The 13,556-nt window shown below is 49.4% G+C and overlaps 1 protein-coding gene across 3 annotated transcripts in view; it reads right to left on the reverse strand.

Annotated features, from left to right (window-relative positions):
• Window positions 1-13,556, reverse strand: part of vps13b (vacuolar protein sorting 13 homolog B) — a 237,474-nt gene that overhangs the window by 73,895 nt on the left and 150,023 nt on the right. For all 3 annotated transcript variants that reach the window (XM_079894253.1, XM_079894254.1, XM_079894255.1), the window contains 5 exons: window positions 12,199-12,604; window positions 12,013-12,130; window positions 6,715-6,918; window positions 2,526-2,646; window positions 1,186-1,329 (listed from right to left, as the gene is read on the reverse strand). In XM_079894253.1, the coding sequence (XP_079750379.1) occupies window positions 1,186-1,329; window positions 2,526-2,646; window positions 6,715-6,918; window positions 12,013-12,130; window positions 12,199-12,604 (993 nt within the window). The remainder of the gene's footprint in view (window positions 1-1,185; window positions 1,330-2,525; window positions 2,647-6,714; window positions 6,919-12,012; window positions 12,131-12,198; window positions 12,605-13,556) is intronic.

Consider the following 13,556-nt stretch of genomic DNA (forward strand, 5'->3'; position numbering starts at 1 on the left):
CTGCCACCACAGCGCGCAACTCAGCATGGGTTGTACCATGTGAGGGAGTTCTCCCCTCCCCTCCTATAGAAATGGTTGGGTCCATAGCCCGTCTTTTCAAAACGTTTTCTCAGGGAGGCTACCGCGGCTCCGCCGGCGCCTACTGATAGCTGGGCCGGCCGTAACGGTACGCGTCAGGGAGGATGGATGGGAGGAAGAGGCCAGGAGGTAGGTTATGGAAGCTTTGTTTCCGCCACAGAATAAAACATTTTAAAAGATAATTGCGACTTTTTATCTCGAGTTTACATCTCGCAATTCTGACTTTTTTTCTCAGAATTGCGAGATATAAAGTCAGAATTGCCTGAAATAAAGTCGCAATTGCGTGTTAAAAAGTCAGAATTGTGAGATATAAAGTCAGAATTGCCTGAAATAAAGTTGCAATTGCGTGTTATAAAGAATTGTGAGATATAGAGTCAGAATTGCGTGATATAAAGTCGCAATTGCTTCTTATAAAGTCAGAATTGCAAGATATAAAATCAGAACTGCCTGAAATAAAGTCGCAATTGCTTATAAAGTCAGAACTGCAAGATATAGAGTCAGAATTGTGTGATATAAAGTCATAAAACGTGTTATAAAGTCACAATTGCGAAATATAAAGTCAGAATTGTGTGATATAAAGTCGCAATTGCTTATAAAGTCAGAACTGCCAGATATAGAGTCAGAATTGTGTGATATAAAATCATAAAACGTGTTATAAAGTCAGAATTGCAAATTATAAAGTGAGAATTGTGTGAAATAAAGTCGCAATTGCTTATAAAGTCAGAACTGCAAGATATAAAGTCAGAATTGTGTGATATAAAGTAGCAATTGCGTGTTATAAAGTCAGAATTGCGAAATATAAAGTCAGAATTGCGAAATATAACGTCAGAATTGTGTGAAAAAGTTGCAATTGCTTCTTATGCTTCTTATAAAGTCTAAGTGAATTATTATTTAACCTTTACATTATTTGTTAACCCATGGTATTAATACTAACTACACAATAGTAAGAGCTGAACTGTTGCTTCATTTATCCAATTTTAAAAAAGTGCTAATTTGGAATTCCACCATGGAAAAAGTGGGCCGGTCTTGGGCCTGAAACTCCCGGGCTGAAAAGTGGCCCCACTCCGGCCCTGCTTGTGTGTGTGTGTGGAGTGTGTATTCCCGTACGTCTGCAGCGGTCGGGTCACAGGTCGTCTGCCCCACGTTGGCCTGCAGGAGCTGCTGCAGTAACTGAACCTGAGACGCGCTGAGAAACAGATCCAGACTGGACGTGATGTTCATCTCCAGACTGTGGCCACACACCACCACCTCCTGGAGAGAGAGAGAGAGAGAGAGAGAGAGAGAGAGAGAGAGAGAGATATGACGGTCAGCTGATCATCACACACAGAACATCACACTGACAGAGAGCAGTGTGGCCTTTATTTCTACAGCGCTTTATACAGTACAGATCGTCTCAGAGCAGCTTCACTGTAATAAACAGGAGAATAGACAGAAGAAGAGAGAGTCACTGTTCAGATCAAGTTCTGTTCTCATCTGATAGTCTCAGTGCAGTCAGATCAATAATATCACTGAATATGAAGGCCATTATAATTGTAAAGCTGCTAACGCAAACATAACACTAAACCTGACAAGCCTGACACTTCCTGCATGAATTAAACAGGCATCTGACGTCTGCTAACAAACTTAAAGATTTAAAGCTGCAGACACTGACTAACTGTCCTGATGCTCATCCGCTTCTCTTTCCAGGTTTGAGTAAAGTGAATTCAGTGGCTGTTTGTTTAGTGATTTTCAGTATTTAAGGTCAAATATGGAACTCCACTAAAGCAAACAAACACACGGCCGAAAGCATTACTGTGCAAGAGCCGAAAAACTGTTTGTCTCGCTTGAGCAGCAGCTCAAACATTCCCAAAACACTCCTGCAGCTTCCTGGACACACACACACACACACACACACACACACACACACACAATTTCATCTGATGGAGGACAGAGCGATGTGTGTGTTTGTGCATCACTGGATCAACCCACACACTCTCACACACACACAGACACACACACTGCACACACACGCACACACGGACACACACACACACGCGCACACACACACACACGCGCATACACACACGCGCACGCGCATACACACACGCGCGCGCGCACACACACACACATACACACACAGACAGACACACACATATTCTTGTACATCTATCTTTATGAGGACATTCATTGACACAATGCAATCTCTAGCTGCTTACCCTAACCTTACCCATCACAACTAAGTGCCTAACCCGACCCCTGACCCTAAACCGACCCTTAACCTCATTATAACCTTATCCCTAAAACCAAGTCTTGACCCTCAAACAGGCCTTTAAAGGCGCTCAGAAACTGAGGACCGGCCAATATGTCCTCACTTTACTCTCTTTGTCCTCACTCCAGTGGTCTAAAACTCAAACTGGTCCTCACAAAGATAGTTGTACAAGTACATACACACATACACACACACGTACCTCCGCTGGGCCGTGATCCAGAGGCTTCCGGTAAATTACAGCTGGAGCTGCTGTGATTCGCACTGAGAAATCCGTGATGATCGGCGACAGGATCACTCGCTTCTCCTGCTGCCGGCGGATGCTGCAAAAACACACACACACACACACATTCAGTGTCTCTATAATTGTCTGCGAGTCTCACAGCACTGAACCTTCATCAAATCTTCAAAAACATCTCATAAACAAACTCAAAGGAGGATGTGTTACAAACTCGAAACATGAATCAACATCATTAATGTTGTTTATCAGAGAACACACTCAACTCTCTGAACTCACAGATTAAACACACTTCTCTTGTTCCTATACGCAGCTAGTTATTAATACTGTAACCCTGACAGAAAACTATCTGTATTTTTACAATTATAAAAACTGTATTTACTTTATTTTTATGATTTTCATGTCGCCAAAAAAGTTTAGCTCACTTCTGGGTACAAATTTGTCCCCAAAATATGACTAAGTAGGTACAAACACACACACACACACACACACACTCACGCCTCCCACGCTCCCGCTCCCACACATGAACTCTGATCGGATCTCTGAGAACATTTGTGGGCAGTAAAACAAACACGCGGCGCTTTATAAGGTGCCACATCTGCTACTATTAAAACAATCAAACAGCGAAGCCTCTAATATTTATGGTGGCCAGTGGATTAGAAGCAGGGAACTCTGGGATTACTGCCGACACACGATTGGAGCGTTTCCGCTGAAGAGCCGAGAGCGGGCGGATACTGTTACCTGAACAGGTGCCAGAGAGATCACATGACCTGCTGAAAACCACCCGTACAGGACTAACGCTGATGACTAGTAGACATATTCTACTTCCTGTCAGGGGATCATGTGATCTTTCGGCTGCTGTACATGAATACCTAGAATATCAAAATCAACTGCTGGCGGTAGATCCTTTTCCTATTTAGCACCTTAACTAAACTGGAACAGTTTTCCTAGCATTGTTCGAGAAGCAGACACAGTCTGTCAGTTTAAATCTAGACTAAACAATCTCTTTAACCTGGCATACACATAGAACATTATCCATTTCTATTATCCAAACCAGTTAAATGATTTTTAGGCTGCATAAATTAAGTCAGCTGGATCAGATCAGATGGTGGACCTGCGCCTAGACACAACCACAACGCATGATGTAGTCAGCCGGATCCGGGCCGTATCCAGATCAGATGGAGGACCTGCACCTAGACACGACCACAACGCATGATGTAGTCAGCCGGATCCGGGCCGTATCCAGATCAGATGGAGGACCTGCGCCTAGACACGACCACAACGCATGATGTAGTCAGCCGGATCCGGGCCGTATCCAGATCAGATGGAGGACCTGCTCCTAGACACGACCACAACACATGATGTAGTCAGCCGGATCCAGGCCGTATCCAGATCAGATGGAGGACCTGCACCTAGACACGACCACAACGCATGATGCAGTCAGCCGGATCCGGGCCGTATCCAGATCAGATGGTGGACCTGCGCCTAGACACGACCACAACGCATGATGCAGTCAGCCGGATCCGGGCCATATCCAGATCAGATGGAGGACCTGCGCCTAGACACGACCACAACACATGATGCAGTCAGCCGGATCCGGGCCGTATCCAGATCAGATGGAGGACCTGCGCCTAGACACGACCACAACGCATGATGAAGTCAGCCGGATCCGGGCCGTATCCAGATCAGATGGAGGACCTGCGCCTAGACACGACCACAACACATGATGTAGTCAGCCGGATCCGGGCCATATCCAGATCAGATGGAGGACCTGCGCCTAGACACGACCACAACGCATGATGCAGTCAGCCGGATCCGGGCCATATCCAGATCAGATGGAGGACCTGCGCCTAGACACGACCACAACGCATGATGCAGTCAGCCGGATCCGGGCCGTATCCAGATCAGATGGAGGACCTGCGCCTAGACACGACCACAACGCATGATGCAGTCAGCCGGATCCGGGCCATATCCAGATCAGATGGAGGACCTGCGCCTAGACACGACCACAACGCATGATGCAGTCAGCCGGATCCGGGCCGTATCCAGATCAGATGGAGGACCTGCGCCTAGACACGACCACAACGCATGATGCAGTCAGCCGGATCCGGGCCGTATCCAGATCAGATGGAGGACCTGCGCCTAGACACGACCACAACGCATGATGTAGTCAGCAGGATCCGGGCCGTATCCAGATCAGATGGAGGACCTGCGCCTAGACACGATCACAACGCATGATGTAGTCAGCCGGATCCGGGCCGTATCCAGATCAGATGGAGGACCTGCGCCTAGACACGACCACAACGCATGATGCAGTCAGCCGGATCCGGGCCGTATCCAGATCAGATGGAGGACCTGCGCCTAGACACGACCACAACGCATGATGCAGTCAGCCGGATCCGGGCCGTATCCAGATCAGATGGAGGACCTGCGCCTAGACACGACCACAACGCATGATGCAGTCAGCCGGATCCGGGCCGTATCCAGATCAGATGGAGGACCTGCGCCTAGACACGACCACAACGCATGATGCAGTCAGCAGGATCCGGGCCGTATCCAGATCAGATGGAGGACCTGCGCCTAGACACGATCACAACGCATGATGTAGTCAGCCGGATCCGGGCCGTATCCAGATCAGATGGAGGACCTGCGCCTAGACACGACCACAACGCATGATGCAGTCAGCCGGATCCGGGCCGTATCCAGATCAGATGGAGGACCTGCGCCTAGACACGACCACAACGCATGATGCAGTCAGCCGGATCCGGGCCGTATCCAGATCAGATGGAGGACCTGCGCCTAGACACGACCACAACGCATGATGCAGTCAGCCGGATCCGGGCCGTATCCAGATCAGATGGAGGACCTGCGCCTAGACACGACCACAACGCATGATGCAGTCAGCAGGATCCGGGCCGTATCCAGATCAGATGGAGGACCTGCGCCTAGACACGACCACAACGCATGATGTAGTCAGCCGGATCCGGGCCGTATCCAGATCAGATGGTGGACCTGCGCCTAGACACGATCACAACGCATGATGTAGTCAGCCGGATCCGGGCCGTATCCAGATCAGATGGAGGACCTGCGCCTAGACACGACCACAACGCATGATGTAGTCAGCCGGATCCGGGCCGTATCCAGATCAGATGGTGGACCTGCGCCTAGACACGACCACAACGCATGATGTAGTCAGCCGGATCCGGGCCGTATCCAGATCAGATGGTGGACCTGCGCCTAGACACGATCACAACGCATGATGTAGTCAGCCGGATCCGGGCCGTATCCAGATCAGATGGAGGACCTGCGCCTAGACACGACCACAACGCATGATGTAGTCAGCCGGATCCGGGCCGTATCCAGATCAGATGGTGGACTTGCGCCTAGACACGACCACAACGCATGATGTAGTCAGCCGGATCCGGGCCGTATCCAGATCAGATGGTGGACCTGCGCCTAGACACGATCACAACGCATGATGTAGTCAGCCGGATCCGGGCCGTATCCAGATCAGATGGAGGACCTGCGCCTAGACACGACCACAACGCATGATGTAGTCAGCCGGATCCGGGCCGTATCCAGATCAGATGGTGGACCTGCGCCTAGACACGATCACAACGCATGATGTAGTCAGCCGGATCCGGCCCGTATCCAGATCAGATGGTGGACCTGCGCCTAGACACGACCACAACGCATGATGTAGTCAGCCGGATCCGGGCCGTATCCAGATCAGATGGTGGACCTGCGCCTAGACACGTCCACAACGCATGATGTAGTCAGCCGGATCCGGGCCGTATCCAGATCAGATGGAGGACCTGCGCCTAGACACGACCACAACGCATGATGTAGTCAGCCGGATCCGGGCCGTATCCAGATCAGATGGTGGACCTGCGCCTAGACACGACCACAACACATGATGTAGTCAGCCGGATTTTATCCATGGGGAATTGATTGGATGGGTGGATGGTTGTGGTTTGTTATTGGTGGATCTCCTTTGAGTGACAGGTAGACCTGCCCTGGTGCCAGTAAAAACGTCTCACTGTGTCTCTCATCATCTGTATGAGCTCATCGTTCTGAACCTTCATCAGCTGTGGTCGCCCTCAACACCCCGTCAGAAACTACCCAGAGTTCAGTGCTCTGTGATGCAGCTCACCTGCTGGCCATGTTCCACTCCAGCGCGGGATTCTGGGAACTGCGTTCAGTGTCTACAGCAGAGCCGGCATTCGGTCCCTCGCGCTCCGGCCGCAGGTCGTCCCAGTGAGCCGTGCCCATGTTGATGCACTGGAGGTCAATCTGATACTGACGGTCCTCGACCTCTGACCCCGGGTCACGCAGAACGCCCAGATTCAGCGCCCGCCTGAGAGAGAGAGAGAGAGAGAGAGAGAGAGAGTTCAGTGTTTACATGATTTCTGTATTATAATCTTTTATTATTATAATCCTTTATTTATTTTGCTATATATTTATTTTTTGCTATATCTAGCCATGTGTATATATCATATTGTCTTTTTTATTTAGTTTAATTATTATTTTCTCTAAATAAGCTTTACTCTATATTGTTTTAATGCTTTGACAATAAAAAAAATATGTTTTTGTCATGACAATAAAGCTTTGTGAATTGAATTGAGAGAGAGAGTTGAGAGTGTGAGGTGTCATCAGTGATGCAGCACACGCACACACACACACCCACACACACACACAGGCACACACAGATCTGTGTAATATAGTAGCTAAGGAACAGACACACATTCTTACACACATTACTGTCGTATATTTCATTAGACGCACAGTGTGGGGAATCAGATTTTGTCTGTGTGAGTATGTATGCGTGCGTGCGTGAGTGTGTGTGTGTGTGTGTGTGTGTGTGTGTGTGTGTGTGTTTGTGTGAGTACATGCCACACGCGTGTGTGTGTGTGACATCAGCAGTGATGTGATGTGTTTATTTGCTCTGGCCCGCTGCGCTGCTGCTTTAAACACGGCCTGCGTTCCTAAACGCCTCCAGATGTGCCGAACGCTTGAGGAGATCTGATGTTTCTCACCAGTGTTCATAAACATCTTCAATGAGAGACTCCATCAACACGCATCACTCAGCCGTTTCTATGGCAACAGCGATCGATCACATTCACAGCGACACACGGCAGGACAACACACTACACACACACATCAGGACACCAGTGCTTCATGAGTGTGTATAAAGTGTGCTATATTATTATCATGTAAATAGTAGTAGATGACCAAGAAATCATCATTCTGTCATTTACTCTCCATCATGTCGTACAACTTTCTTTCTTCTGATATTTTGAAAAATGTTGGGAACCAAACAACATTGGACCCCATTGACTTTAATCAAAATATCTTCTTTTGTGTTTTGCAGAAGGTTTGAATGACACGAGGGCGAGTGAATGATGACAGAATGATGATTTTCGGGTGAACTCTCTCTGTCTTTATGCTAATTATAGTGTGTGATAGTTTCTCATGTGAGCGTGTGTGTTTGTCTCTTGAGCTCCTGAGGAGATTCTCACACCACCTGACTCACGTCTGATGACATCATGACTCACACGGGCTGCGGTCGCCTCTGAACCGAGAACTCTGGGTAACAGCACAGCCAAGATTTACTGCCACACTCAAATTCTCAATTACATTTAATTTAAGCTAAATGAGAGTAATTAGTGGCGAGAGCAGCAGCGGAGAGACGGTACCGTGGTGCTGAGTGCGGATCCGCTCCGCAGGACACGCTGGAAATGACAGGCTGTGATGATGGTGATGGTGAAGCTGGAAGCATGTTCTCACACTCATGTTCTCAGCCCTTCCTGCAGGCCAAACACACGCCTGTTCTCCATTAGACTGATAAGAGTTTAATATCCTCATACACACACATCATCATCGTCACCGCAGAGCCTCCTCTGCCCTCCTGAGAGCCGTAACTCGCCGCATGTCGACAGCAGGACGAGCGAGCTGAGAGACAGAGAGCTGTGGGAACGACCCGCCGCCGCTACAATCTCACCGGGTTTCAACTCGCATTTCAACATCTTAATTGCTCAGGTCATTTATCTCCCGCCGAGTTTATATGACACAAACAGCCTGTAAACACACGACGAAACCAGCCATGTGCTCAACAGAGAGAGAGAGAGACAGAGAAAGAAAGAGACAGACAGAGAGAGATGGGCAGGGAGTGAGACAGGCAGGGAGTCAGATAGGCAGGGAGTGAGACAGGTAGGGAGTCAGACAGGTAGGGAGTGAGATGGGCAGGGAGTGAGACAGGCAGGGAGTCAGACAAGCAGGGAGTGAGACAGGCAGGGAGTCAGACAGGCAGGGAGTCAGACAGGCAGGGAGTGAGACAGGCAGGGAGTCAGATAGGCAGGGAGTGAGACAGACAGGGAGTCAGACAGGTAGGGAGTGAGATGGGCAGGGAGTGAGACAGGCAGGGAGACAGGCAGGGAGTCAGATAGGCAGGGAGTGAGACAGGCAGGGACTCAGATAGGCAGGGAGTGAGACAGGCAGGGAGTGAGACAGGCAGGGAGTCAGACAGGCAGGGAGTCAGACAGGCAGGGAGTGAGACAGGCAGGGAGTCAGATAGGCAGTGATTGAGACAGGCAGGGAGACAGGCAGGGAGTCAGATAGGCAGGGAGTGAGACAGGCAGGGAGTCAGATAGGCAGTGATTGAGACAGGCAGGGAGACAGGCAGGGAGTCAGATAGGCAGGGAGTGAGACAGGCAGGGAGTCAGACAGGCAGGGAGTGAGACAGGCAGGGAGTCAGACAGGCAGGGAGTGAGACAGGCAGGGAGTCAGATAGGCAGGGAGTGAGACAGACAGGGAGTCAGACAGGTAGGGAGTGAGATGGGCAGGGAGTGAGACAGGCAGGGAGACAGGCAGGGAGTCAGATAGGCAGGGAGTGAGACAGGCAGGGAGTCAGATAGGCAGGGAGTGAGACAGACAGGGAGTCAGACAGGTAGGGAGTGAGATGGGCAGGGAGTGAGACAGGCAGGGAGTCAGATAGGCAGTGATTGAGACAGGCAGGGAGACAGGCAGGGAGTCAGATAGGCAGGGAGTGAGACAGGCAGGGAGTGAGACAGGCAGGGAGTCAGACAGGCAGGGAGACAGGCAGGGAGACAGGCAGGGAGTCAGATAGGCAGGGAGTGAGACAGGCAGGGAGTCAGATAGGCAGGGAGTGAGACAGGCAGGGAGTGAGACAGGCAGGGAGTCAGACAGGCAGGGAGTGAGACAGGCAGGGAGTCAGACAGGCAGCGAGTCAGACAGGCAGGGAGTCAGACAGGCAGGGAGTGAGACAGGCAGGGAGTCAGATAGGCAGTGATTGAGACAGGCAGGGAGACAGGCAGGGAGTCAGATAGGCAGGGAGTGAGACAGGCAGGGAGTCAGATAGGCAGGGAGTGAGATAGGCAGGGAGTGAGACAGGCAGGGAGTGAGATAGGCAGGGAGTGAGACAAGGGTAAAGAGAGAGAGAGAGAAAGAGACAGACAGAGAGAGATGGGTAGGGAGTGAGACAGGCAGGGAGTGAGACAGGCAGGGAGTGAGACGGGCAGGAAGCGAGACAAGCAGGGACTGAGACAGGCAGGGAGTGAGATAGGCAGGGAGTGAGATAGGCAGGGAGTGAGACAGGCAGGGAGTGAGACAGGCAGGGAGTGAGACAGGCAGGGAGTGAGACAGGCAGGGACTGAGACGGGCAGGGAGTGAGACAAGCAGGGAGTGAGACAAGCAGGAAGCAAGACAGGCAGGGAGTGAGACGGGCAGGGTGTGAGACGGGCAGGAAGCGAGACAGGCAGGGAGTGAGAAAGGCAGGGAGTCAGACAGGCTGGCTGGTTTTGTTGTGTGTTTACATTAAAACTACCTCTCGCTGCTTTCATACGCATTACTTAAACAGAGAATATTTGTTTTTGATATGATTTACATAATTTAGAAATAGACACTTCAAGCTTTGTAAAGACATAGTCATGTCTGTGTGGCAAGTATTCACTGAGTTACAGTTCATTTTCTGTCGCGTTTCAGAATGAACTTCACACTGAGAGAGACGGCAGAACGTGCATCATGTTTATTTTCTTTATTTTACGAAAAGCAGAACATTTTGTTTTTATTATGAGTGTACACAAATAAAAGTAGACATTTAACAGTTTTGAATGATGTATAACACTTGCCTGTATGACAAAAATCGATTGAGTTATTTGAGTTTCTTCCGCACATATAAGAAAAAAAGCGAACATGAATAATTAACCCTAACCCTAGTTAACCATAACCAATCCACTTGTTCCAACATCCACCAACTGAGAAATATCTATTCTGCACTTCCATTAGAAATGCTTCACTCTTGAAAGAATAATCTTGAATTCAAATAAAAGATCATTGGTTCTGTTAATGCCGCTTTCCTTGCACTTTAAGCCAAGAGATGTGTGTGTGTGTGTGTGTATGTGTGCGTTTGATTTGTATTACATTGTGGGAACCAAATGTCCAAATGTAGAACCAAATGTAGGTTTAGGGGTAGGGTTAGTGTGTGTGTGTGTGTGTGTGTGTGTGTGTGTGTGTGATGGGCAGGTTTAGGGGTAGGGTTAGTGTAAGGAGATAGAATATACAGTTTGTACAGTATAAAAACCATTAAGTCTATGGAGAGTCCCCACAAAGATAGTGAACCAGACGTGTGTGTGTGTGTGTGTGTGTGTGTGTGTGTGTGTGTGTGTGTGTGTGTAAAAGTGTGAATTTAAGTGTTGTGGTTGTGATTCTCACAGTGGGAGCATCTCAGAATAGCATCAGAGAGACCACAACTATTCTCTCTCTCACAAACACTCACACACACACACACACACACACACACACACACACACACACACACACACACACTCACACACTCTCTCGCTCTCGCTCTCTCTCTCTCTCTCTCTCTCTCTCTCTCTCTCTCTCACACACACATTCACACAGACAGACAGATACAGTGTTAGGATTCAGATTGTTTTGTGTGGGTTTGGTTGTTCTGTTTCTCTTTGAAGGTTTGATTGGTGATTGGGGTGTGGTCTGAGCACACTTGAATCCTGTCTTGGTTACTATTTAAGGAACACAGTGCGGCTGGTCGGGACGCTGCTAAGTTGTTGCTTTAGCAGTTTGCCAGATCGGTGCTTCAGTTTAGAAAATGTTACTTTTGGTTCACAACCATGCACTTGTCCTGTCAACATTCCATAGTTACACATCCATTCACTTGCATTTCATACTGACTGATATTACTGATGACTGACGGTTCAATTATGCTATTTTGTTAATTTAGAAGTAATAAATTCTTTCTTTTGAGCTTATTCTTCTGTGCCATCTCCCCTTCATGTCACATCGTTGCGCCAGCTGTGACATACAGACAGACAGACAGGCAGACAGCCAGAGAGACAGACAGACAGACAGATACACACAGACAGACAGATGATACAGAGAGATAGACAGACAGACAGAAAGACAGACTCACTGGTAGATGTCTTTGCGCAGTACGGAGCGCGGCAGTGGATTATCAGCCTGAGGAGCGACGCTCACAGATCCAATCTTCAACACAACTGTGTCTTCCTTCCTGTGCTTCATCTGTGAATCTGAACACAAAGACAGATCATCATCATCAGTATGTGAGTATGTGAGTGTCTGATAGAGTGAGACTCACGTGTGCTGCTGGTCGTGTCCTCCAGAGGGCAGAACACCCGGATCACGCTGGTGTTGAGGTAGATGAGCGGGAGGCTGCTGGAGGACAGCGAGTGTCCCGTCATCGGGTGTCCGGCGGAGACGCTCTCTCTGACGGGACGCAGTGGCGGGGGGGGAGACACATGGAAGACCTGCGCCAGCCTCACCAGCAGGGGGCAGGACAGCACCAGGTCGAAGGGTTGCGCCGTGAGCAGGATCTCGTGCAGGTGCTGAGGCGACCCGTCGGTCCCGTCCTCGCTCAGCCTCTGGGACACTCGCTCCTGCCGCGCCGTCAGCTTGTGCCGCACGTTCCGGGTCACGGCCTGCGTGTAGGTCACCGAGAGGAACCCGTGCTGCTGGTGCGAGACCTCCAGAGCCTTCGCCGCCGTCTGCCGCACACCAGAGTTCAGAGGTCAGTCGCGGTTCAGGCTCGAGCGATCAACACTCAACAGCTACAATCACACAAACTCAAAGCAGCATAAGAACAGAGTGAGCTGAGACTGAGCGACATCAGTGTGTAATCAGAGAGAGACACGACTGCAGCGCTGCCAGCAACTCTTCACAAACTCAACAGGCTCATGAGTTGATGAAGCTTGAATTAATTCAATCATAAACCTCTTAAACAAATACACTACATTGCCAAAAGTTTTGGGACATCTGCCTTTACATGCACATGAACTTTAATGACATCCCATTCTTAATCCGTAGGGTTTAATATGGAGTTGCTCCACCCTTTTGCAGCTATAACAGCTTCAACTCTTCTGGGAAGGCTTTCCTCAAGGTTTAGGAGTGTGTTTATGGGAATGTTCGAACATTCTTCTAGAAGTGCACTTGTGAGGTCAGGCACTGGTTGGACGAGAAGGCTCTCAGTCTCCGCTCTAATTCATCCCAAAGCTGTTCTATGGGGTTGAGCTCAGGACCCTGTACAGGCCAGTCCAGTTCCTCCACACCAAACTCCTCATCCATGTCTTTATGGATATGCTTTGTGCACTGGAGCGCAGTAATGCGGGAACTGGAACATCCCCAAACTCTTCCCACAAACTTGGGAGCATGAAATTGTCCAAAATGTCTTGGTCTGCTGAAGCATTATGAGTTCCTTTCACTGGGACTAAGAGGACAATCCCTGAAAAACAACCCCACACCATAATCCCCCCTCCACCAAACTTTACACTTGGCACAATGCAGATAGGCAAGTACCGTTCTCCTGGCAACCGCCAAACCCAGACTTGTCCATCAGATTGGCAGACAAAGAAGCGTGATATGCCATATGGAAACCCATTCCATGAAGCTCTACGCACTGTTCTTGAGCTAATCTGAGGGCAAAGTTTGGAGGTCTGAAGC

This window comes from Squalius cephalus, assembly GCF_949319135.1.
Source record: "Squalius cephalus genome assembly, chromosome: 15".
Classification (NCBI taxonomy): Eukaryota; Metazoa; Chordata; class Actinopteri; order Cypriniformes; family Leuciscidae; genus Squalius; species Squalius cephalus.